At 44.9% G+C, this 27,525-nt stretch overlaps 1 protein-coding gene across 2 annotated transcripts in view; it reads left to right on the top strand.

Annotated features, from left to right (window-relative positions):
* Positions 1 to 14,627, top strand: part of LOC123754118 (nonsense-mediated mRNA decay factor SMG9) — a 117,839-nt gene extending 103,212 nt beyond the window's left edge. For both annotated transcript variants that reach the window (XM_045736314.2, XM_045736315.2), the window contains one exon: positions 12,458 to 14,627. In XM_045736314.2, coding sequence (XP_045592270.1) covers positions 12,458 to 12,536 — 79 coding nt within the window. In that variant the 3' untranslated portion in view covers positions 12,537 to 14,627. The remainder of the gene's footprint in view (positions 1 to 12,457) is intronic.
* Positions 14,628 to 27,525: the final 12,898 nt, after the last annotated feature.

Genomic DNA, 27,525 nt, shown 5'->3' with positions numbered 1-27,525 from the left:
GGGAAGGCAAGTGTTTAGTAGTATTCAAGGCAGGACAGCACAAGTGATCTGAAAAGGTGCATTGTGGTGTCACCTCTAGATATGAAAATTCATATTCCAACTTATCACATTCTTGGCTGATTTTTCATTTGCTGTTATGCCTACTAAGCATTATTCCTGGACTCTTTACATATTTGTCTGTACTGAGATCTATTTGCATCTTTTATTCACATACAGTTTGTTCTCAACTCTTTCAAAGTCCAAGAAGTTGAAATTTATCACTGTTGAATATCATGTTTTCCCATTTCACATTGGAAATTATTATTGAGATAATATCTGTGGGGCGCCCCTTAGGCCTCCTGGAGCTATTAAACTGATATGCACTATCATGTCTGAGGCATCAGTCAATGGAGTTCTATCTACTGGGGACCACGAGCCAGAACCTGGGCCCCTCGGAGAGGCATAGGGAGCAATGACCTATGGAAACCCTCATGTGTTTGGGAGCATTCCATATGTGCCATCAACCAGGGTTAGGCACCCAGAAAGGTAGGCATAACAAAACAAACCCCACTTGGTAAGAAATTGCAACTGAAGACCGGACGTAGAAGTAGAACTCCCCCAAAACCTAAGGAAACAAGCAAACATGCAAATGTCACACACCGCCGCTGCGCCGCTTGTCCACACAGCTCTGCCCTCAGGAGGGGAGGGGGGAGCCTCAGACCCCCTCACCGGCTACTCACACTTCAGTTCGTTGGCTGAAGCGCTCTGGAGCGGTCGTCAACACTGACCTAGATTTCTTGGAGGGATTTGTGCCTTCGTGGATTTTCCTGCTCTTTATGGTGCAGTGTCCAGGAGTAACTTCAGTGTACTGGGGCTGCAAGCGCTTAGGGTTGCTTGCCTTCCGTAACCACCCTATAAGTACTGTCATTGGATTTTGGATTACTAGTGTTCCCTTCCCTAGAGCCTTGGGGACTCCACTTCTGTAGGGGTTCTTGCTGCTCAGCATTTACTTTGCCCTTGAGGCCAGCTGGGGTTTCGTGGTCTTTGTTTGACCTTGGGTAGGAAGTGGTGGTGTTACTGTTTGGGGTGCAGGGTGTTGCGTTGCACGCTTACCTATGTGGCGGCCATGTTCCTGTTCCTTCTGGTGGCGTTGTACAGTGTGTCCTCTCTTGAACGAACTATATGGGTCGAGGCCGATTCGTTCCAGTGCGGAATTCGTTCCATCCGTCCGGCCTCCCAAAAAAACTCCTCCTCCCCTCCTCCCCCTCCCCCCTCCCCCCCATTTTTTAAGCATAATTTATGTAATCTTACTAAATCTAAAATCTAGTTTCTAAATCTAGCAATAAATTGTTATTGTGTTTTAGTGTACTTACCAGTTGAGTTGTATAGTGCAGACTTTTAGCCTCAATACCCTGAGAGTGCCAGATATGATATGAATATAAATTCATTAAGGAACAGTAACTTTCCTAACAAATGTACATTATACACTACAGTCTGAACATAAAGTACAGACCACTAGAATCACACTACTGAAGTAAACGTATACTGTACTGTATCACTTGAACTACACTTTTTACACTTTGTACATTTATGTCATTAGAACTGTGTTGTACAGCTCAATTGGCACTCCCAGGTAAGTTATGGCTAGTGCTGGGTGTTGGTCCAGTTGCCTGGGCATCCTCAGGTGAGTCCTTGCTGGGTGTTGGTCCAGTTGCCTGGGCATCCTCAGGTGAGTCCTTGCTGGTGCTGGGTGCTGGTCTAGTATCCTGGGCATCCTCAGGTGAGTCCTTGCTGGGTGCTGGGTGTTGGTCCAGTTGCCTGGGCATCCTCAGGTGAGTCCTTGCTGGGTGCTGGGTGTTGGTCCAGTTGCCTGGGCATCCTCAGGTGAGTCCTTGCTGGTGCTGGGTGCTGGTCCAGTATCCTGGGCATCCTCAGGTGAGTCCTTGCTGGGTGCTGGGTGTTGGTCCAGTATCCTGGGCATCCTCGGGTGAGTCCTTGCTGGGTGCTGGGTGCTGGTCCAGTATCCTGGGCATCCTCAGGTGAGTCCTTGCTGGTGCTGGGTGTTGGTCCAGTATCCTGGGCATCCTCAGGTGAGTCCTTGCTGGGTGCTGGTCCAGTATCCTGGGCATCCTCAGGTGAGTCCTTGCTAGTGCTGGGTGTTGGTCCAGTTGCCTGGGCATCCTCAGGTGAGTCCTTGCTGGTGCTGGGTGTTGGTCCAGTATCCTGGGCATCCTCAGGTGAGTCCTTGCTGGGTGCTGGGTGTTGGTCCAGTATCCTGGGCATCCTCAGGTGAGTCCTTGCTGGTGCTGGGTGCTGGTCCAGTATCCTGGGCATCCTCAGGTGAGTCCTTGCTGGTACTGGGTGTTGGTCCAGTATCCTGGGCATCCTCAGGTGAGTCCTTGCTGGGTGCTGGGTGTTGGTCCAGTATCCTGGGCATCCTCAGGTGAGTCCTTGCTGGTGCTGGGTGTTGGTCCAGTATCCTGGGCATCCTCAGGTGAGTCCTTGCTGGGTGCTGGGTGTTGGTCCAGTTGCCTGGGCATCCTCAGGTGAGTCCTTGCTGGGTGCTGGGTGTTGGTCCAGTTGCCTGGGCATTCTCAGGTGAGTCCTTGCTGGGTGCTGAGTGCTGGTCCAGTTGCCTGGGCATCCTCAGGTGAGTCCTTGCTGGTGCTGGGTGCTGGTCCAGTTGCCTGGGCATCCTCAGGTGAGTCCTTGCTGGGTGCTGGTCCAGTATCCTGGGCATCCTCAGGTGAGTCCTTGCTGGTGCTGGGTGCTGGTCCAGTATCCTGGGCATCCTCAGGTGAGTCCTTGCTAGTGCTGGGTGCTGGTCCAGTTGCCTGGGCATCCTCAGGTGAGTCCTTGCTGGTGCTGGATGCTGGTCCAGTATCCTGGGCATCCTCAGGTGAGTCCTTGCTAGTGCTGGGTGTTGGTCCAGTATCCTGGGCATCCTCAGGTGAGTCCTTGCTAGTGCTGGGTGTTGGTCCAGTTGCCTGGGCATCCTCAGGTGAGTCCTTGCTGGTGCTGGGTGCTGGTCCAGTATCCTGGGCATCCTCAGGTGAGTCCTTGCTAGTGCTGGGTGTTGGTCCAGTATCCTGGGCATCCTCAGGTGAGTCCTTGCTAGTGCTGGGTGTTGGTCCAGTATCCTGGGCATCCTCAGGTGAGTCCTTGCTGGTGCTGGGTGCTGGTCCAGTTGCCTGGGCATCCTCAGGTGAGTCCTTGCTGGTGCTGGGTGCTGGTCCAGTATCCTGGGCATCCTCAGGTGAGTCCTTGCTAGTGCTGGGTGTTGGTCCAGTTGCCTGGGCATCCTCAGGTGAGTCCTTGCTGGGTGTTGGTCCAGTTGCCTGGGCATCCTCAGGTGAGTCCTTGCTGGGTGTTGGTCCAGTTGCCTGGGCATCCTCAGGCGAGTCCTTGCTGGGTGCTGGGTGCTGGTCCAGTTGCCTGGGCATCCTCAGGTGAGTCCTTGCTGGTGCTGGGTGCTGGTCCAGTATCCTGGGCATCCTCATGTGAGTTCTTGCTAATGCTGGGTGTTGGTCCAGTATCCTGGGCATCCTCAGGTGAGTCCTTGCTGGGTGCTGGGTGCTGGTCCAGTATCCTGGGCATCCTCAGGTGAGTCCTTGCTGGTGCTGGGTGTTGGTCCAGTTGCCTGGGCATTCTCAGGTGAGTCCTTGCTGGTGCTGGGTGTTGGTCCAGTTGCCTGGGCATCCTCAGGTGAGTCCTTGCTAGTGCTGGGTGTTGGTCCAGTTGCCTGGGCATCCTCAGGTGAGTCCTTGCTGGTGCTGGGTGCTGGTCCAGTATCCTGGGCATCCTCAGGTGAGTCCTTGCTGGTGCTGGGTGTTGGTCCAGTATCCTGGGCATCCTCAGGTGAGTCCTTGCTGGGTGTTGGTCCAGTTGCCTGGGCATCCTCAGGTGAGTCCTTGCTGGTGCTGGGTGTTGGTCCAGTATCCTGGGCATCCTCAGGTGAGTCCTTGCTGGTGCTGGGTGTTGGTCCAGTTGCCTGGGCATTCTCAGGTGAGTCCTTGCTGGGTGCTGGGTGTTGGTCCAGTTGCCTGGGCATCCTCAGGTGAGTCCTTGCTGGGTGCTGGGTGTTGGTCCAGTATCCTGGGCATTCTCAGGTGAGTCCTTGCTGGTGCTGGGTGCTGGCCCAGTTGCCTGGGCATCCTCAGGTGAGTCCTTGCTGGTTGCTGGTCCAGTATCCTGGGCATCCTCAGGTGAGTCCTTGCTGGTGCTGGGTGTTGGTCCAGTTGCCTGGGCATCCTCAGGTGAGTCCTTGCTGGGTGCTGGGTGCTGGTCCAGTTGCCTGGGCATCCTCAGGTGAGTCCTTGCTGGGTGCTGGTCCAGTTGCCTGGGCATCCTCAGGTGAGTCCTTTCTGGTGCTGGGTGTTGGTCCAGTATCCTGGGCATCCTCAGGTGAGTCTTAGCTGGTGCTGGGTGCTGGTCCAGTATCCTGGGCATCCTCAGGTGAGTCCTTGCTGGTGCTGGGTGCTGGTCCAGTATCCTGGGCATCCTCAGGTGAGTCCTTGCTGGTGCTGGGTGCTGGTCCAGTTGCCTGGGCATCCTCAGGTGAGTCCTTGCTGGGTGCTGGTCCAGTTGCCTGGGCATCCTCAGGTGAGTCCTTGCTGGGTGCTGGTCCAGTTGCTTGGGCATCCTCAGGTGAGTCCTTGCTGGTGCTGGGTGTTGGTCCAGTATCCTGGGCATCCTCAGGTGAGTCCTTGCTGGTGCTGGGTGCTGGTCCAGTATCCTGGGCATCCTCAGGTGAGTCCTTGCTGGTGCTGGGTGTTGGTCCAGTTGCCTGGGCATTCTCAGGTGAGTCCTTGCTAGTGCTGGGTGCTGGTCCAGTTGCCTGGGCATCCTCAGGTGAGTCCTTGCTAGTGCTGGGTGCTGGTCCAGTATCCTGGGCATCCTCAGGTGAGTCCTTGCTGGTGCTGGGTGTTGGTCCAGTTGCCTGGGCATCCTCAGGTGAGTCCTTGCTGGGTGCTGGGTGTTGGTCCAGTTGCCTGGGCATCCTCAGGTGAGTCCTTGCTGGTGCTGGGTGTTGGTCCAGTTGCCTGGGCATCCTCAGGTGAGTCCTTGCTGGTGCTGGGTGTTGGTCCAGTATCCTGGGCATCCTCAGGTGAGTCCTTGCTGGGTGCTGGGTGTTGGTCCAGTTGCCTGGGCATCCTCAGGTGAGTCCTTGCTGGTGCTGGGTGTTGGTCCAGTTGCCTGGGCATCCTCAGGTGAGTCCTTGCTGGTGCTGGGTGTTGGTCCAGTATCCTGGGCATCCTCAGGCGAGTCCTTGCTGGTGCTGGGTGCTGGTCCAATTGCCTGGGCATTCTCAGGTGAGTCCTTGCTAGTGCTGGGTGTTGGTCCAGTTGCCTGGGCATCCTCAGGTGAGTCCTTGCTGGTGCTGGGTGTTGGTCCAGTATCCTGGGCATTCTCAGGTGAGTCCTTGCTAGTGCTGGGTGCTGGTCCAGTTGCCTGGGCATCCTCAGGTGAGTCCTTGCTGGTGCTGGGTGTTGGTCCAGTTGCCTGGGCATCCTCAGGTGAGTCCTTGCTGGTGCTGGGTGTTGGTCCAGTATCCTGGGCATCCTCAGGTAATTACCTAAGTAATTACCTAAGTGTAGTTACAGGATGAGAGCTACGCTCGTGGTGTCCCGTCTTCCCAGCACTCTTTGTCATATAACGCTTTGAAACTACTGACGGTCTTGGCCTCCACCACCTTCTCACTTAACTTGTTCCAACCGTCTACCACTCTATTTGCGAAGGTGAATTTTCTTATATTTCTTCGGCATCTGTGTTTAGCTAGTTTAAATCTATGACCTCTTGTTCTTGAAGTGCGAGGTCTCAGGAAATCTTCCCTGTCGATTTCATCAATTCCTGTTACTATTTTGTATGTAGTGATCATATCACCTCTTTTTCTTCTGTCTTCTAGTTTTGGCATATTTAATGCTTCTAACCTCTCCTTGTAGCTCTTACCCTTCAGTTCTGGGAGCCACTTAGTAACATGTCTTTGCACCTTTTGCAGTTTGTTGATGTACTTCTCAAGATATGGGCACCACACAACAGCTGCATATTCTAGCTTTGGCCTAACAAAAGTCATGAACAATTTCTTTAGTATATCGCCATCCATGTAATTAAATGCAATTCTGAAGTTAGAAAGCATAGCATAGGCTCCTTGCACAATATTCTTTATGTGGTCCTCAGGTGATAGTTTTCTATCTAGAACCACCCCTAGATCTCTTTCTTTATCAGAATTCTTTAAAGATTTCTCACATTATATATAGGTTGTGTGGGGTCTATGTTCTCCTATTCCACATTCCATAACATGACATTTATTAACATTAAATTCCATTTGCCATGTGATTCTCCATATACTTATTTTGTCCAGGTCTTCTTGAAGGGCATGACAATCATCTAAATTTCTTATCCTTCCTATTATCTTAGCATCATCAGCAAACATGTTCATATAATTCTGTATACCAACTGGTAGATCATTTATGTACACAATAAACATCACTGGTGCAAGAACTGAACCCTGTGGTACTCCACTTGTGACATTTCTCCATTCCGATACATTGCCTTTGATTACTGCCCTCATTTTTCTATCAGTCTGAAAATTTTTCATCCATGATAGAAGCTTACCTGTCACCCCTCCAATATTTTCCAGTTTCCAGAACAACCTCTTATGTGGAACTCTGTCGAAAGCCTTTTCTGGGGGGAGCCCCGTCGGCTCCCCGGAGCTATCCCAGGCTGATATGCTAATGTCAGACTTTGGCATCAGTCATGTGTATGGAGTTCTTAGGCCTACCGGGGACCACGGCCAGAACCGGGCCCCCTCAGAGAGGCAAGGGGAGCAATGGCCTATAGAAGCCCCCGTGTAGTTGGAAGCATTCTATGTCTGCCATCGACCGGAACAGGCACCCAGAAAGGTAAGCGCCCCAAAACAAACCCCTATTCTGGTTAAAATTGCTACCTAATACCGAACTAGTGGATAGAACTCCCCAACCGAAAACAAGCAAATTAGTGTGACGTCACACACTGCCGCGCCGCTGTCTGCGCAGCTCCCCCCTCCCCGGGAGGGGGAAGGGGGAGCCCCAGACCCCCCCGCGCCGGCTACCCACACCTCAGTTCTTGAGGCTGGTGCATTGTTTCACCTCCGGCCTGCTCATGCGTCGCCTGAGCCGTCCTGGTCTTTGGACAGAGTGCTCGCTTTCCTTTCATCTCCTCGTTTCGTTGTGGCCCCTTCGGTCCAGGATTGTTTTTCCAAGGCACTTTTCTTGTTGGCTTTGGCCTCTGGGGGTCGGGTAGGGGAGCTTCATGCTCTCCTCCGGCGCAGGGGTTTCTGCTCTTTTGGTCGTGGTGATAGTTTTGTTCGTTTGCAGCCGTCTCCTTCTTTTCTGGCGAAGAATGAGACTGCTGCGTTCCGGAGGGGTCCATGGGTGGTTGATGCTTGGTTGGTCAGGCCGGGGGTGCATCATGTTTTGTGTCCGGTTGCGGCACTTCGCCGTTATTTGCGCGCCACAGCTTCTGTGTCCGGGGACGCGCTGTGGGTTGATCCGGTTTCCCTTCTTCCCTGTTCGCGGGTTCGGGTCTCTCAGGTCGTCCGCAGGGTTATTAGGTCCAGCCAGCCTGCGGTATATCCCCGTGCCCATGACGTTCGTAAGTTCGCGGCTCTTGCTGCCGTCTTTGGGAATATGTCTTGGTCTGATATTCGGGCGCGGGGATTTTGGCGGTCGAACAGGGTCCTGGCTGCTCGTTACCTTGTGAATGTCCCTGGCCCTCGTCGGGCCTGTGTTGCTTTGGGTCGGCGGTTGCAGCCAGTTGTGGCTTCGAGTTGAGGGGTGAGCGACAACCGCCTCCCGGGTAAGTCCCTCTTTTTCTGTCTGTGGGTAGTTAGCTCCGGGGAGCCGACGGGGCTCCCCCCAGAAAACCAGCGTTGAATGTAATGAAACTCCATTTTCTGGGTGAGTCCCGGAGGCTCCCCGGCATCCCTCCCTCCCTCCGGTCGGCGGTTTTTCGCGTTTTTGACATCCAGCCTCAAGAACTGAGGTGTGGGTAGCCGGCGCGGGGGGTCTGCGGCTCCCCCTTCCCCCTCCCGGGGAGGGGGGAGCTGCGCAGACAGCGGCGCGGCAGTGTGTGACGTCACACTAATTTGCTTGTTTTCGGTTGGGGAGTTCTATCCACTAGTTCGGTATTAGGTAGCAATTTTAACCAGAATAGGGGTTTGTTTTGGGGCACTTACCTTTCTGGGTGCCTGTTCCGGTCGATGGCAGACATAGAATGCTTCCAACTACACGGGGGCTTCTATAGGCCATTGCTCCCCTTGCCTCTCTGAGGGGGCCCGGTTCTGGCCGTGGTCCCCGGTAGGCCTAAGAACTCCATACACATGACTGATGCCAAAGTCTGACATTAGCATATCAGCCTGGGATAGCTCCGGGGAGCCTCCGGGACTCACCCAGAAAATGGCGTTTCATTACATTCAACGCTGGTTTTTTAGGTCCAGATAGATGCAGTCAACCCAACCATCTCTTTCCTGTAATATCTCTGTGGCTCGATCATAGAAACTGAGTAAATTCGATACACAGGATCTTCCAGATCGAAAACCATACTGTCTGTCTGATATTATATCATTTCTCTCCAGGTGTTCTACCCATTTAGTTTTGATTAGTTTTTCCAATACTTTCACTATTACACTTGTCAATGATACAGGTCTATAATTGAGGGGGTCTTCCCTGCTGCCACTTTTGTAGATTGGAACTATGTTAGCCTGTTTCCAGACGTCTGCTACGATTCCTGTACACAGGGATGCCTGAAAGATCAGGTGAAGTGGAATGCTGAGCTCAGATGCACATTCTCTCAGAACCCATGGTGAAACTCCATCTGGGCCAGCTGCTTTGTTCTTACTGAGCTCCTTTAGCATATTTTCCACTTCATCTCTAGACACCTCTATCCGCTCTGTTGTTCTCTGGAATTCTTATTGTGTCTGGTTCTCTGAAGATTTCATTTTGTACAAACAGACTTTGGAACTTTTCATTTAATGTTTCACACATTTCCTTTTAATTTTCCGTGAATCTGTTTCCCATTTTCAACCTCTGGATATTATCCTTTACCTGCAATTTGTTGTTTATGAATTTGTAGAATATGCCTGGTTCTGTTTTACATTTATCCGCTATCCCTTTTTCAAAATTTCTTTCTGCCTCTCTCCTTACTGCTGTATAGTTGTTTCTCGCATCTTTGTATCGCTGGTATGTTTGGGGGTTTGGCCTCTTCCTATACTGATTCCATTTTAGTGTCTTTTGATCTCTTGCCCTCTCACAATTTCTGTCGAACCAATCCTGTTTTCTGGCCCTGCATCTCTGTTTTGGTATAAAAATTTTTGTGCCTTTATCATATATTTCACAAAACTTGACACACATCTCATTCACTTCCTTGCCTAGCATCAAGTCTGTCCAATTATACTCACTAAAAAAAATTCTAAGGTCACCATAATGTCCTCTCCTGAAGTCTGGTTTTTCAACTGCTTCAACCTCCTTATTTTCTTCCAGCTTATAACGCATTGCATACTTTATTCCCAAAAAGACATGGTCACTTTTACCCAAGGGAGAAAGGTACTGAATGTCAAATATCTCTTCCTCTTTCCTGGTAAATATCAAATCTAGCATGGAGGTAACGTCCCCTTCCCTCATCCTCATAGCTTGTTTAACATGTTGATACAAGAATGTTTCCAGGATGAGGTCTACAAATTTACAGGTCCAAAAATCTTCAGTTTTAGCTTCATATGCTTCCCAGTCTATGGATTTCAAGTTGAAGTCACCGACTATCAACAGTCGTGATCTATCGTTATCCGCTCTCGCTATAATCTCTCTCATTATTGTTATAAGACCTTCACGTTTACTATCTAGCTCCTCCTTTGACCATGTGCTGCTTGGCGGTGGACTATATGCATTTATTATCATTAGTTTATCATCCTCATAGCAGATCTCTAGTGCTATTATGTCAACTTCTTGTGGATTGGCAGTCATTATTTCGTTCACCTTTAGGTGTTCTTTTACCAGCACAGCAACGCCACCGCCTTTCCTAATTTTTCTGTCCCGTCTCCAAATTGAGTAGCCCCTTGGGAATATGACCTCATTTAAAATTACATCTTCAAGTTTTGTCTCCGTGAGTGCAACAATGTCTGGTGTCTGCAGCTGTATTACATCACTTAACTCCAGTATCTTCAATCTCACTCCATCTATGTTGGTGTATGCAATCTTCAGGAACTTGTTCCCCCTCTCCTTATTCTTCACTTCCCCTCTCTCTAATGATTTTGTTGGTTTGCCTTTATGTACCACTTTACTGGTTTGCCTACCCCTATCACTTTGTAGAAAAAAGAATTTATTTCTTAACGACCACCCTTTCCCATCCTCATCACTTTGCAATTTTCTAGCATTCCTTAGTACTTCTTCCATCTGTTTGGCACCGTTTAGGGTGATCCTCAAAGGTCGATCTTTCCCTTTTACGTATCTGCCTATTCTCCTGTAGTCGCAGACATTCTCTCTTGTTGTAAGACCTTCCACGAGGCCAACAATTTTATCTACTACTTTAGCTTCTTCTACAGCTCTTTCTGACCTAGATGTTATCGCCTTTTCTTTGCAGCCAAAAATGATCGGGGACTTACTCCGATCAACTGTGTTTTGCACCAACTTCGGGTTAGATGCCAATTCTTTTCTCACTTCTAGCCTAATGTTTGTTTTATCTTGGTTGCTGCAGTGTTTGACTTCCTTTACTGCTTCTTCTATTTTTTCCTTCTCCTTGGCCACTTGTGCATAAGTGAGTTGCATATCTTTCTTGCACTGTTCTATTTCCTGTGTAACTTCCTCCATCTGTGCTGACAAAAGCTGTTTCTCCTGTTGAATTTCCTTGCCTAACCTATTGTAGTCATTTATGTTTAAATTTACTTTAACTTCTTCCAAAGCTATTTTTAAGAGTTTATTTTCTTCTTCCATGGCTTTGCAATTTGTTTCCAATTGATTCTTATCCTTGCGCAAGTCTTTCACTAAACCCTCAAGACATAAAACTTTGCTATTCAAATGATCATTAGTTTCTTTCAATTTACTAATTATTTCTACATGAGAGTTCACTATAGTATCTAAATATACCAACTTGTTATGTAGACTGCTAATATCAATGCTTTCTTCATTGAATCCCTCAAAATCAAGCTCTGTTTTGTTTTTCCCCTTGCCAGTGGCCATCTTGAATGTTCTTCTCTGCACTGTAAACACTAGGGCAACTTTTTCTCATCCGATTTTTTACTTCCCTTAGCACTTTCCTGTTATCTCACCTATTTTTCAAGAGCACTATACCTTTATGTTCTCTGGGACACCACTCACTATCATCATCCTGTACTACAATACTTAGGATTGTTGAAATATGCTTGAGCTCCTCTGCTGCAAGTGTTGACCCTAGGGGTGTCACCTTTTGAATCAAGGTGAGTCCTTGCTGGTGCTGGGTGTTGGTCCAGTTGCCTGGGCATCCTCAGGTGAGTCCTTGCTGGTGCTGGGTACTTGAACTGGGTACTCAAGACAAGACTTCTCTGGGGTACACACTCTGGCACGTTTTGCCTGCATACCACTAGGACCTGCTTCTGGCTCACTGCTTGATTTTCTCACTAGAAATCGTTCCATTGAAGATTGTTTTTTCTTTGCAATACTTGTCTGTAGTGAGGCATCACATTGTCATTAAAAAGATCAATGCAACAGCTTGTTACAGCCTTATCTGGGTGATTCTTTTTAGCAAAACTTTGCAGTTCTCCACATACGGCACTCATTTTCTTAATAAGGAAGGGACACTCTCTAATGCCGCCACCGCCGGGCTTTACCACCGACTTTCTTGGGACCCATAGCGTCATATATAATAATCACTTTTATTATTTCAAAAAGCAAAAAATCACCACAAAAAAAATGGAATTTGTTATAAGCGTGATCGTCACTAAGCGTGCAACTCAAGTAAACTGAGGCAGGTAGGCCCATGTGACCGGGAACCATGCGCTCGGTCGACCCGAACGTGTATCAACAAATATCGTTAGTCGACGACACTATCGTAAGTCAAGTTGCATTTTTTTATCAAATTTATATCTTAACTCGAAATTATCGTAAGTCGGGGCAATCGTAAGTCTAGGTGCTACTGTATTTCTAGTGCTACTGAGCTTTTACTGTATAATACTGTATACACCCCCCTCCCTCCTCCCACCCCTTTCACCTCCATACACATGCAGACCTGCCTTCCTCCCACCCCTATCACCACTATCACAAGTCGAGCCTGGCCTCGGGCCGAGCTTGGGGAGTAGAAGAACTCCCAGAACCCCATCAACCAGGTATCAAGCAGTACCTGCATACACATGCTCAAACCATTCACCTCCAAACCATTCAACACTTTTTTTTATATATGTCTTTGAGCATTATTGTGTTGACATTTGATCATATTAAGTTATACACTCAAATTTAAACATCTTTTTTTATTTTAGGTATCAATATGTGTGCCGCACATGGGAGAGTGTGCGCAAATGGAGCCTCTTCGTGGAGTACAGCCGCCTGCTGCCTTGAGCGGTGCTGGTGCATGTAACTGGACATCTCCTGCCTGGCATTACCACCCTAGCTATGTGGGTGTTGTGCTGCTAGTGACGCCTGGCGCCAATCACCGCCCTGCTCTGCTTCCCTCATGGGACTGTCACAGCTGGCCGGCCCCGTCCTGCTCTTGACCCTCCCTGCCCTCCACACCTCACCTGATGTGGGCATGGGTAATCATTCTGAGAGGGTTGGTGTACACGTGGGCACTGTGCCCAGCTGTGGAAGTGGCACTGCGTCGTATGTTGTTTGGAGCTACAACCCTTGGCCAGTGCCTAGGGGGGGGTTAGTATTGATGAGACCTGGCTGCCGTGTTGGGTCACCCAAGGTCGCAAGGTGTTTTTTGTGTGAACTTGCCCATTACAGTTGTGCATGACTAATAATCATTACTTATAATATCACAATTCTGTCGATGTGTTATGAGCTCTCCAGTTAGAGGAAGTACTACTTCATTTGACTTTGCATTTAATGAGTCATTGAAATAGGAAGGCAGGCAATTGCAGCAGCATTCATAAGAGATGATGCATTAATGTAATGGGTGAGAGTCACAACAGAAACTACTGTATCTACATCCATGACCCTCCTGAAATGGGTCTAACTTTCGGTAAATCACATTGTTTAACGTAACAAGTGTGGGCCAAACTCCACCATATCATGATATCGCTCATGCTGTCTTTATTTGATTTGATTTCATCCTATACAGAAAATATTGTATAATTGATTCAGTTAATTCATTATTTTATAAAAAAAATTGGTAAGTGATATTAATTTTGTTAATACTGAATTTTTAATCACTATTTCACTTATGAACAACTAGAATTTTAAGCAAATTTTGTGATTTCTTAGTGAACCACCTTTTGCAGTATATCACATGATATGATTTAATCAAGTAATGATTAAAAATTCAGTACTGTTTTTCTTACGTATGACTCAGTGCAGTAATTCTTGTTGCGTATTATAATCGGTGTCACACGATGGGAATTTCTAGAGTGCTGATAGGAATTTCAGCAATTGATAAAAATTGGTATAGTTTTCTTTCAGAAAATTTAAGTCAAATGCATAATTTACTCTTAATGATTTAACGTTGTGAAAGACCCTTGTGCTTGTGAGAGTTCATCAGACGAGTCAAAGGTTAACTTTCACATTCTCAGATGAATATTTATTCATTTAGTTCATAATCCTCATTCAAGTACATGCATAATTTCATCTTGGCTGTAAGAGGATTGCCACAAAAATTATTCACCATTCCCCAATGATGACAAAAGTAAGATATACAAGACTGTTTGCTACCAGTGTGTGCTTCGTGTTATGATAAAAATTACTTGCATGTAATACTACATGTGGCATACAATAATGTCAAGATCATCATCATATTTCACTGGCTTTTTTTACTCTTCTCGTATGAGAGAAGGTGTTAAACCAATAACTAACAAAATAGAAACATTCAGTGTAACGAGAGCTATACAAAACAGGCCAATAATCAGGGATGAAGGGTTGACCCCATTTTGAACTTTTGAATATTGTGTAATACCACATATACATGTCATTCAGGAGAGGTTAGCTTTTCTAGATAAAAGCCCAGGAAAATACCATCTTCAATAGACTGTACTCCCTGGTCCCTTGCCTGGGGCTCTGCACCTGATCCCTGCTAGGGGCCTCGGGTAGCCCCCCAGACCCCTTGCCTCAGGGTCAGTGCATACCACTGCCCTCCTGAGACTTTCCTTCATAAAACTGGTTATGGGTCTGTTTTGAGTCTGCAATGTTAATCATTCTTGATCTAATATATTTCATAAAAATGGGTTATTTTGACATGTATCAATTTGTAATTGGTTAAAATAAATTTTCTCATAGGTTTATGCCCTCTGGAGGATTTGAATCCTATTGCAAGGACTTTAGAGAATGTGTTACAGGTGTTGGGGCGATGACTTAAAATAATAATCTATCACTGTTAATGCCGAGAAAAAGACGAGATGAAATTTGAGAATTAGCAAGTGACCTGCATGTTTGCCTGAATGTGCATAAATAAGGATATCATAGTGAATTTTATATGAATTAAACATATGGGAAGAATAGGATGTTTATTAACCTCTAAACTCGGTAATCTCATCTATTACCTACTGGACTGGGTGAGTACATGTGGATCATTTTGTTACCTCATTTCTCCCATAATCAGACAGGTGCATTGTCAAAATAAGGCATTTATCCCAAATACAGAAATAATATCTTGCTCTGTTAGTTTCATCAAACTTGACCACTCTACATTCATTGCCATGTATTGATACTGTGTTATTGATAAGGACTTTAAATGCAGTATTATATTTCATAGATTCTTCTGTTGAAAAAAAACTTTGGGGTAAAAATAATGACACACTGCACACACGCACAGACACACTGTGTCTGTGTGGGACTTTAGCAGGGAGGGTCTGGTAGCTGAGTGAACAGTGCGCGGGACTCGTAATCCTGTGGCCCGGGTTCGATTCCCGACGCTGGCAGTCTTTCACCCTAATGCCCCTGTTACCTAGCAGTAAATAGGTTCCTGGGAGTTAGACAGCTGCTACGGACTGCTTCCTGGGTGTGTGGGGGGGGGGGGGCGGTATGTTGGTAGTTAGTAACAGTCGATTGATTGACATTAGAGAGGCGGGCCGAAACAGCAAAGCTCGACCCCCGCAAGCACAAAAAACAAACAAACAAGCACAAAAAGGTGACACCCCTAGGGTCAACACTTGCAGCAGAGGAGCTCAAGCATATTTCAACAATCCTAAGTATTGTAGTACAGGTTGATGGTAGTGAGTGGTGTCCCAGAGAACATAAAGGTATAGTGCTCTTGAAAAATAGGTGAGATAACAGGAAAGTGCTAAGGGAAGTGAAAAATCGGATGAGAAAAAGTTGCCCTAGTGTTTACAGTGCAGAGAAGAACATTCAAGATGGCCACTGGCAAGGGGAAAAACAAAACAGAGCTTGATTTTGAGGGATTCAATGAAGAAAGCATTGATATTAGTAGTCTACATAACAAGTTGGTAAATTTAGATACTATAGTGAACTCTCATGTAGAAATAATTAGTAAATTGAAAGAAAGTAATGACCATTTGAATAGCAAAGTTTTATGTCTTGAGGGTTTAGTGAAAGACTTGCGCAAGGATAAGAATCAATTGGAAACAAATTGCAAAGCCATGGAAGAAGAAAATAAACTCTTAAAAATAGCTTTGGAAGAAGTTAAAGTAAATTTAAACATAAATGACTACAATAGGTTAGGCAAGGAAATTCAACAGGAGAAACAGCTTTTGTCAGCACAGATGGAGGAAGTTACACAGGGAATAGAACAGTGCAAGAAAGATATGCAACTCACTTATGCACAAGTGGCCAAGGAGAAGGAAAAAATAGAAGAAGCAGTAAAGGAAGTCAAACACTGCAGCAACCAAGATAAAACAAACATTAGGCTGGAAGTGAGGAAAGAATTGGCATCTAACCCGAAGTTGGTGCAAAACACAGTTGATCGGAGTAAGTCCCTGATCATTTTTGGCTGCAAAGAAAATGCGATAACATCTAGGTCAGAAAGAGCTGTAGAAGAAGCTAAAGTAGTAGATAAAATTGTTGGCCTCGTGGAAGGTCTTACAAACAGAGAGAATGTGTGCGACTACAGGAGAATAGGCAGGTACGTAAAAGGGAAAGATCGACCTTTGAGGATCACCCTAAACGGTGCCAAACAGATGGAAGAAGTACTAAGGAATGCTAGAAAATTGCAAAGGGATGAGGATGGGAAAGGGTGGTCGTTAAGACGAGATCTTTCAAAAGAAGATAGAGAGAAGCTGAAACTGAACCTCGCCGAGGCAAAACATTTAAATGAGAGCAGGAATGAAGAAGAAATAAATTCTTTTTTCTACAAAGTGATAGGGGTAGGCAAACCAGTAAAGTGGTACATAAAGGCAAACCAACAAAATCAATAGAGAGAGGGGGAGTGAAGAATAAGGAGAGGGGGAACAAGTTCCTGAAGATTGCATACACCAACATAGATGGAGTGAGATCGAAGATACTGGAGTTAAGTGATGTAATACAGCTGCAGACACCAGACATTGTTGCACTCACGGAGACAAAACTTGAAGATGTAATTTTAAATGAGGTCATATTCCCAAGGGGCTACTCAATTTGGAGACGGGACAGAAAAATTAGGAAAAGCGGTGGCGTTGCTGTGCTGGTAAAAGAACACCTAAAGGTGAAGGAAATAATGACTGCCAATCCACAAGAAGTTGACATAATAGCACTAGAGATCTGCTATGAGGATGATAAACTAATGATGATAAATGCATATAGTCCACCGCCAAGCAGCACATGGTCAAAGGAGGAGCTAGATAGTAAACGTGAAGGTCTTATAACAATAATGAGAGAGATTATAGCGAGAGCGGATAACGATAGTTCACGACTGTTGATAGTCGGTGACTTCAACTTGAAATCCATAGACTGGGAAGCATATGAAGCTAAAACAGAAGATTTTTGGACCTGTAAATTTGTAGACCTCATCCTGGAAACATTCTTGTATCAACATGTTAAACAAGCTACGAGGATGAGGGAAGGGGACGTTCCCTCCATGCTAGATTTGATATTTACCAGGAAGGAGGAAGAGATATTTGACATTCAGTACCTTCCTCCCTTGGGTAAAAGTGACCATGTCTTTTTGGGAATAAAGTATGCAATGCGTTATAAGCTGGAAGAAAATAAGGAGGTTGAAGCAGTTGAAAAACCAGACTTCAGGAGAGGACATTATGGTGACCTTAGAAATTTTTTTAGTGAGTATAATTGGACAGACTTGATGCTAGGCAAGGAAGTGAATGAGATGTATGGCAAGTTTTGTGAAATATATGATAAAGGCACAAAAAAATTTATACCAAAACAGAGATGCAGAACTAGGAAACAGGATTGGTTCAATAGAAATTGCGAGAGGGCTAGAGACCGAAAGACACAAAAATGGAATCAATACAGGAAGAGGCCGAACCCCCAAACATACCAGCGATACAAAGATGCGAGAAACAATTACACGGCAGTGAGGAGAGAGGCAGAAAGAAATTTTGAAAAAGGGATTGCGGACAAATGTAAAACAGAACCAGGTCTATTCTATAAATTCATAAACAACAAATTGCAGGTAAAGGATAATATTCAGAGGTTGAAAATGGGAAATAGATTCACGGAAGATGAAAAGGAAATGTGTGAAACACTAAACGAAAAGTTCCAAAGTGTGTTTGTACAAAATGAAATCTTTAGGGAACCAGATACAATAAGAATTCCAGAGAACAACATAGAACACATAGAGGTGTCTAGAGACGAAGTGGAAAAAATGCTCAAGGAGCTCGGTAAGAACAAAGCAGTTGGCCCAGATGGCGTTTCACCATGGGTTCTGAGAGAATGTGCATCTGAGCTCAGCATTCCACTTCACCTGATCTTTCAGGCATCCCTGTGTACAGGAATCGTAGCAGACGGGTGGAAACAGGCTAACATAGTTCCAATCTACAAAAGTGGCAGCAGGGAAGACCCCCTCAATTATAGACCTGTATCATTGACAAGTGTAATAGTGAAAGTATTGGAAAAACTAATCAAAACTAAATGGGTAGAACACCTAGAGAGAAATGATATAATATCAGACAGACAGTATGGTTTTCGATCTGGAAGATCCTGTGTATCGAATTTACTCAGTTTCTATGATCGAGCCACAGAGATTACAGGAAAGAGATGGTTGGGTTGACTGCATCTATCTGGACCTAAAAAAGGCTTTCGACAGAGTTCCACATAAGAGGTTGTTCTGGAAACTGGAAAATATTGGAGGGGTGACAGGTAAGCTTCTATCATGGATGAAAAATTTTCTGACTGATAGAAAAATGAGGGCAGTAATCAGAGGCAATGTATCGGAATGGAGAAATGTCACAAGTGGAGTACCACAGGGTTCAGTTCTTGCACCAGTGATGTTTATTGTGTACATAAATGATCTACCAGTTGGTATACAGAATTATATGAACATGTTTGCTGATGATGCTAAGATAATAGGAAGGATAAGAAATTTAGATGACTGTCATGCCCTTCAAGAAGACCTGGACAAAATAAGTATATGGAGCACCACTTGGCAAATGGAATTTAATGTTAATAAATGTCAGGTTATGGAATGTGGAATAGGAGAACATAGACCCCACACAACCTATATATTATGTGAGAAATCTTTAAAGAATTCTGATAAAGAAAGAGATCTAGGAGTGGTTCTAGATAGAAAACTATCACCTGAGGACCACATAAAGAATATTGTGCAAGGAGCCTATGCTATGCTTTCTAACTTCAGAATTGCATTTAAATACATGGATGGCGATATACTAAAGAAATTGTTCATGACTTTTGTTAGGCCAAAGCTAGAATATGCAGCTGTTGTGTGGTGCCCATATCTTAAGAAGCACATCAACAAACTGGAAAAGGTGCAAAGACATGCTACTAAGTGGCTCCCAGAATTGAAGGGCAAGAGCTACGAGGAGAGGTTAGAAGCATTAAATATGCCAAAACTAGAAGACAGAAGAAAAAGAGGTGATATGATCACTACATACAAAATAGTAACAGGAATTGATAAAATCAACAGGGAAGACTTCCTGAGACCTGGAATTTCAAGAACAAGAGGTCATAGATTTAAACTAGCTAAACACAGATGCCGAAGAAATATAAGAAAATTCACCTTCGCAAATAGAGTGGTAGACGGTTGGAACAAGTTAAGTGAGAAGGTGGTGGAGGCCAAGACCGTCAGTAGTTTCAAAGCGTTATATGACAAAGAGTGCTGGGAAGACGGGACACCACGAGCGTAGCTCTCATCCTGTAACTACACTTAGGTAATTACACTTAGGTAATTACACACACACACACACACACACACTTGGGAGTTCTATCCCAAGTTCTTTCCCAAGAGGCAGACAAGAGGAGCTCCAGCATATTTCAATAATCCTAAGTTTTATAGTACAGGATGATGATAGTGAGTGGTGTCCCTGAGAACATAAAGGTATAGTGCTTTTGAAAAATAGGTGAGATAACAGGAATGTGCCAAGGGAAGTGAAATAGTGGATGAGAAAAAGTTACCCTTAGTGTTTACAGTGCAGAGAACAACATTCAAGATGGCCACCTGCAAGAGGAAATACAAAACAGAGCCTGATTTTGCTGGATTCAGTGAAGAAAGCATTGAGATAACCAGTCTATACAACAAGGTGGTAAAATTAGATACTATTGTGACCTCTCATGCAGAAGTAATTAGTAAATTGAAAGAAAGTAATGACCATTTAAATAGCAAAGTTGTATGTCTTGAGGGTTTAGTGAAAGACTTGCGCAAGGATAAGATTCAATTGGAAACAAATTGCAAAGCCATGGAAGAAGAAAATAGACTCTTAAAAATAGCTTTGGAAGAAGTTAAAGTAAATTTAAACATAAATAACTACAATAGGTTAGGTAAGGAATTTCAACAGGAGAAACAGCTTTTGTCAGCACAGATGGAGGAAGTTACACAGGGAATAGAACAGTGCAAGAAAGATATGCAACTCACTTATGCACAAGTGGCCAAGGAGAAGAAAAAAATAGAAGAAGCAGTAAAGGAAGTCAAACACTGCAGCAACCAAGATAAAACAAACATTAGGCTAGAAGTGAGAAAAGAATTGGCATCTAACCCGAAGTTGGTACAAAACACAGTTGATCGGAGTAAGTCCCCGATCATTTTTGGCTGCAAAGAAAAGGCGATAACATCTAGGTCAGAAAGAGCTGTAGAAGAAGCTAAAGTAGTAGATAAAATTGTTGGCCTCGTGGAAGGTCTTACAGAGAGAATGTCTGCGACTACAGGAGAATAGGCAGGTACGTAAAAGGGAAAGATCGACCTTTGAGGATCACCCTAAATGGTGCCAAACAGATGGAAGAAGTACTAAGGAATGCTAGAAAATTACAAAGTGATGAGGATGGGAAAGTGTGGTCGTTAAGACGAGATCTTTCAAAAGAAGATAGAGAGAAGTTGAAACTGAACCTCGCCGAGGCAAAACGTTTAAATGAGAGCAGGAATGAAGAAGAAATCAATTCTTTTTTCTACAAAGTGATAGGGGTAGGCAGGCCAGTAAAGTGGTACATAAAGGCAAACCAACAAAATCATTAGAGAAAGGGGGAGTGAAAAATAAGAAGAGGGGGAACAAGTTCCTCAAGATTGCATACACCAACATAGATGGAGTAAGATCAAAGATACTGGAGTTAAGTGATATAATACAGCTGCAGACACCAGACATTGTTGCACTCACGGAGACAAAACTTGAAGATGCTATTTTAAATGAGGTCATATTCCCAAGGGGCTACTCAATTTGGAGACGGGACAGAAAAATCAGGAAAGGCGGTGGCGTTGCTGTGCTGGTGAAAGAACACCTAAAGGTGAACGAAATAGTGACTGCCAATCCACAAGAAGTTGACATAATAGCACTAGAGATCTGCCATGAGGATGATAAACTAATGATCATAAATGCATATAGTCCACCGTTAAGCAGCACATGGTCAAAGGAGGAGCTAGATAGTAAACGAGAAGGTCTTATAACAATAATGAGAGAGATCATAGCGAGAGCGGATAACGATAGTTCACGACTGTTGATAGTCGGCGACTTCAACTTGAAATCCATAGACTGGGAAGCATATGAAGCTAAAACAAGATTTCTGGACCTGTAAATTTGTAGACCTCATCCTGGAAACATTCTTGTATCAACATGTTAAACAAGCTACGAGGATGAGGGAAGGGGACGTCCCCTCCATGCTAGATTTGATATTTACCAGGAAGGAGGAAGAAATATTTGACATTCAGTACCTTCTTCCCTTGGGTAAAAGTGACCATGTCTTTTTGGGAATAAAGTATGCAATGCGTTATAATCTGGAAAAAAAATGACGGTCGATGCAAATGAAAAACCTGACTTTAGGAGAGGACATTATGGCAACCTTAGAAATTTTTTTAGTGAGTATAATTGGATAGACTTCTTGCTAGGCAAGGAAGTGAATGAGATGTATGTCAGGTTTTGTGAAATATATGATAAAGGCACAAAAAAAATTGTACCAAAACAGAGAAGCAGAACTAGGAAACAGGATTGGTTCAACAGAAAGTGCGAGAGGGCCAGAGACCAAAAGACACAAAAATGGAATCAATACAGGAAGAGGCCGAACCTCCAAACATACCAGCGATACAAAGATGCGAGAAACAACTACACGGCAGTGAGGAGAGAGGCAGAAAGAAATTTTGAAAAAGGGATTGCGGACAAATGTAAAACAGAACCAGGTCTGTTCTATAAATTCATAAACAACAAATTGCAGGTAAAGGATAATATTCAGAGGTTGAAAATGGGAAATAGATTCACGGAAAATGAAAAGGAAATGTGTGAAACATTAAACGAAAAGTTCCAAAGTGTGTTTGTACAAAATGAAATCTTCAGGGAACCAGATACAATAAGAATTCCAGAGAACAACATAGAACACATAGAGGTGTCTAGAGACGAAGTGGAAAAAATGCTCAAGGAGCTAAATAAGAACAAAGCAGTTGGTCCAGATGGAGTTTCACCATGGGTTCTGATAGAATGTGCACCTGAGCTCAGCATTCCTCTTCAACTGATTTTTCAGGCATCCCTGTATACAGGAGTTGTAGCTGATGTGTGGAAAAAGGCTAACATAGTTCCAATCTACAAAAGTGGAAGCAGGGAAGACCCCTTTAATTATAGACCGGTATCATTGACAAGTGTAATAGTCAAAATATTGGAAAAAATAATTAAAACTAAATGGGTAGAACACCTGGAGAGAAATGATATAATATCAGACAGACAGTATGGTTTTCGATCTGGAAGATCCTGTGTATCGAATTTACTCAGTTTCTATGATCGAGCAACAGAGATGTTACAGGAAAGAGATGGTTGGGTTGACTGCATCTATCTGGACCTAAAAAAGGCTTTCGACAGAGTTCCACATAAGAGGTTGTTCTGGAAACTGGAAAATATTGGAGGGGTGACAGGTAAGCTTCTATCATGGATGAAAAATTTTCTGACTGATAGAAAAATGAGGGCAGTAATCAGAGGCAATGTATCGGAATGGAGAAATGTCACAAGTGGAGTTCCACAGGGTTCAGTTCTTGCACCAGTGATGTTTATTGTGAACATAAATGATCTACCAGTTGGTATACAGAATTATATGAACATGTTTGCTGATGATGCTAAGATAATAGGAAGGATAAGAAACTTAGATGATTGTCATGCCCTTCAAGAAGACCTGGACAAAATAAGTAGATGGAGCACCACTTGGCAAATGGAATTTAATGTTAATAAATGTCATGTTATGGAATGTGGAATAGGAGAACATAGACCCCACACAACCTATATATTATGTGAGAAATCTTTAAAGAATTCTGATAAAGAAAGAGATCTAGGGGTGGTTCTAGATAGAAAACTATCACCTGAGGACCACATAAAGAATATTGTGCAAGGAGCCTATGCTATGCTTTCTAACTTCAGAATTGCATTTAAATACATGGATGGCGATATACTAAAGAAATTGTTCATGACTTTTGTTAGGCCAAAGCTAGAATATGCAGCGGTTGTGTGGTGCCCATATCTTAAGAAGCACATCAACAAATTGGAAAAGGTGCAAAGACATGCTACTAAGTGACTCGCAGAACTGAAGGGCAAGAGCTACGAGGAGAGGTTAGAGGCATTAAATATGCCAAAACTAGAAGACAGAAGAAAAAGAGGTGATATGATCAATTCATACAAAATAGTAACAGGAATTGATAAAATCGATAGGGAAGATTTCCTGAGACCTGGAACTTTAAGAACAAGAGGTCATAGATTTAAACTAGCTAAACACAGAAGCCGAAGAAATATAAGAAAATTCACCTTCGCAAATAGAGTGGTAGACGGTTGGAACAAGTTAAGTGAGAAGGTGGTGGAGGCCAAGACCGTCAGTAGTTTCAAAGCGTTATATGACAAAGAGTGCTGGGAAGACGGAACACCACGAGCGTAGCTCTCATCCTGTAACTACACTTAGGTAATTAGTAATTACACACACACACACACACCACGTCCCTGTGGCTCATGTGGTTGCACAGGTGGAAACTTGAGTACCCACATGAGCCACAGGGACGTTAGAAAGAACTTTTTTAGTGTCAGAGTAGTTAACGGACATAATGCATTAGGTAGTGATGACTAAAACTGACTTAATAGTAAAGACTAAAACTTAATAGTAATTGAGCTTAAAGTATAAATTGTATTGAAAAAAAAAATAAAAAAATAATAAAAGGTGGGGAACAAGGCAGAGAATAGCAATAACACAAGTTGGTCAACAAACAGCATTGATTACAATAGTAAGACATGGGTTGACATTTAGGGGTAAGGCCGTGATCGCTACTGTCTTCGCTATCTTGCGCGGTCCTTACAACATCCTTCCTCTCGCCTCTGTCGTGCTTTGACTTTTCCTCCTCCTGTGGTTCCTGTTCCTCTTCATCGTCTCCCTCTTTCTGTCCGGTTATCTTGCTTACAGGATTCTCTTTCTGTTCATATTTCTAATGTTTCTCCTCATATTGTTCCTTCCTTGCCTCCGTGGAGAGTCCCCCATCCCAAGTTTTGTACGTCCTTGACTTGTATTACTAAAGCCTTTACCCCTCCTACAATTCTGAAAAGCCTCTTCCTTGAGCACTTTTCTTCGCACTCCCACTCGATTTCCATCTTCACTGATGGGTCTAAGTCTGCGGACGGTGTAGGCTACTCTGTTGTTTTTCCTGACCGTACTTATATGTGTCGCCTCCCTTCGGAGGCTAGCGTCTTTACGGCGGAACTTTATGATATTCTCTCTGCTCTCCGTCTCCTGCTTTTTCATTCTCATTCCTCCTGTGTGGTTGTAGTTGACTCTCGTAGTGCCCTCATGGCTCTAGGGTCCTTTAATCCTGTCCACCCAGTGGTCATCGAGACTCAGCAATGGCTGTTTCTTATTTCTAGTAAATTTAAATCAGTAGAGTTTTGCTGGGTTCCCAGCCATATTAGTGTTTCTTTCAATGAGCGTGCGGATGCTGCCGCTAAGGAAGCTATCCGTTCTTGTCCCATCTCCCGTAAAGGTATTCCTTATTCCGACTTTTATCCTGTTATTCATTCCTCCATTCTTGCCCGTTGGCAGGGTTGTTGGTCCTCTGTGGTTAGTAACAAGCTGCGTACTCTCAAACGTAGTGTGTCCCCGTGGCCTTCCTCCTACCACCGTAACCAGTGGTGGGAAACTGCTTTGGCACGGCTGCAGGTTGGTCATACTCGCTTAACCCACGGTCACTTAATGGAGCGCCGCCCTGCTCCTTATTGTCCGAATTGCGTTGTCCCTCTTACAGTTGTGCACATCCTTGTTGAATGTCCTGACTTTCAGTACGAGCGTGTGTCTTGCTTTCCGACCGTCCCTCGCGGTCACTTGTCCCTCGATAGAATTCTAGGTGAATTGGATACTTTTGATATTGTTCGCCTTATGCGTTTTTATTCTCGTATTGGCATTCTTGGTGATATTTAGCGCCCTCTGATTATTTCGCACTTTGATGGTGTTACATAGCCTTCCCGGTTTGGTGCCTTCTTTTGATAATTACCTTACCTTTAGGGGTAAGGTAGGTTATATGGAGTTTATTTGGTAGTTTTTAGTTTTTATCTTAAACTGGTTGAAAGAGGTACAGTCTTTGACATTATTGGAAAGGTCATTCCATATTATAGGTCCTTTGATTTGTAGAGCATTTCTAGTTTGATTAAGTCGTACTCTTGGGATATCAAATAGGTATTTGTTTCTGGTGTGGTGCCCATGGGTTTTGTTACAACCTTCTAAGAAGCTTTTAAGGTCATGATTGACATTACAGTTCAGAGTTTTAAATATATAGAGTACACACGAGAGGATGTGCAGTGACTTAATATCTAACATATTCAGAGATTTGAGTAAGGGTACCGAGTGCTGTCTGGGGCCAGACTTAGATACTGTTCTAATAGCAGCTTTGTGTTGAGTAATTAGAGGACGTAAATGATTTTGGGTAGTAGAACCCCAAACAAAAATACCATAGTTGAGATAAGGATAGACGAGAGAGTAATAGAGCGTCACCAGGGCAGGGCGAGGTACATAATATCTGATCTTAGAAAGAATGTCAACAGTTTTAGAAACTTTTTTTGCTATATCATCACCTCGACTGCAAAGAGTAAGATCGTTGACATAAAGAGCAGAGAAGATGCCAGAAGGAAGGGAAGAAAGAAGACCATTGAGGGCAACCAGAAAAAAAGAGTAGTGCTCAGAACACTACCTTGGGGCACACCTTCATATTGCTGAAAAGAGGCAGAGAGAGTGGCACCAAGCCTGACCCAAAAGGTACGACGAGAGAGAAAGCTTTGAAGGAAGAGAGGGAGATTACCATGAAGGCCAAAAGAACGAAGTTGGGACAGAATATGGTATCTCCAAGTCGTGTCATAAGCCTTTTCCAGGTCAAAAAGGACGGCAACAACGGAGGTCTTCGCAGCATAAGCAGTATGAATATAGACCTCCAAGTTCACCAGGACATCAGTCGTGCTGCGGCATTTGTGAAAAGCAAATTGAGAAGGAGAGAGGTGGTGATTGTGTTCCAAGAACCACATCAGACGTACATTTACCATACGCTCAAAGAGTCTGCAGACACAATTCGTGGGGGCAATAGGGCGGAAGTCCTTAGGGGCTGTCCCGAGAGACCCCGGTTTCCGAATTGGAAGTACAACGACATCGAGCTAGTCCTCAGGGACTGATGACGACTCCCAGACCTGGTTATACAGACTCAATAAATACTGAGACGTGCACGGAGGGAGATGGCGAAGCATCTCATAATGAATGTCATCCGAGCCCGCTGCTGTGGAACCGCAGAGCGCCAGGGCAGACTGAAGTTCAGAGAGATAGAGAGAGAGAGAGAGCAGGGGTCGTTATAGGGAAGGCAGATCTTCCAGATCTGCGGTAGAGGAGTATCAGACGTAATGGTGGAAACGAAACATTTCCAACTCTCATGCTTAGCTGTACGGATGATCCTACGGGCCACTGCACTTGCTTTCCGAAACAAAATAAAAGAATCAGCCGTCTGTCGGCGTCGGTGTTTCTTCCAGGTTGCACGCTTACAGCGGACAGCCCGAGCACAGTCCGCATTCCACCAGGGAACACACCTCCGCGTGCCCCGGGAAGTAGAGCAAGGAATAGAGCGGAGGGCAGCATCAAAGACGGTGTCATGAAAAAGGAGGAGGGTGCGAGGTAGAGAGGAGAGGTCAGTGAGAGTAGCACGGAGGGTGAATAGGCACCAGTCAGCCTTGGCAAACTGCCACCTAGGGAAGGAGAGGGGAGGGTGGAAAGAGAAAAAGGAAATAAGGATGGGGAAATGATCACTGTTGTGGAGGTCATCAAGAACCTGCCACGTGAGATCTAAGTAAAGGGACGACGAGCAGAGAGAAAGATCAAGACAGGAAAGGGTGTGAGTTCAAGAGTCTACATGGGTGGACTCTCCAGAATTCAGAAGAGACGAAAGAAGAGAGGACGAACGGTTCGAAAAGGCGAACTTGGGTGTTTGTCAGAACATCACCCCAGAGGGTGTGTCGACAGTTGAAATCACCCAAAAGGAGCACCGGCTCTGGCAAGAAGTCAAGGAGGTGCTTAAGATCAGGAAGGGAAAGCGGGGCATTTGGGGGGAGATAAATGGAACAGACTGTATACCATTTACTCACAAAAACATGGCCAGCAGAACAATGGATAGGCGATGGAAACAGTAGGGGGACGAAGGGAATATCAGTGCAAATCAAGAGAGCAGTAGAGTTATGGGCCCAAGCAAGAGCCTGACGGGGGGGGGGGGAGGAGAAAGAAAGGAATAACCTCGAAAGTGACCAGGACGAGCACCAAGCATGGGTTCCTGGAGACAAACACAAAGTGGTGTAAACTTATAATCAGAAGTTGGAGT

This window comes from Procambarus clarkii, chromosome 6, assembly GCF_040958095.1.
Source record: "Procambarus clarkii isolate CNS0578487 chromosome 6, FALCON_Pclarkii_2.0, whole genome shotgun sequence".
NCBI lineage: Eukaryota > Metazoa > Arthropoda > Malacostraca > Decapoda > Cambaridae > Procambarus > Procambarus clarkii.
This window is presented reverse-complemented; position numbering and strand designations above follow the sequence as displayed.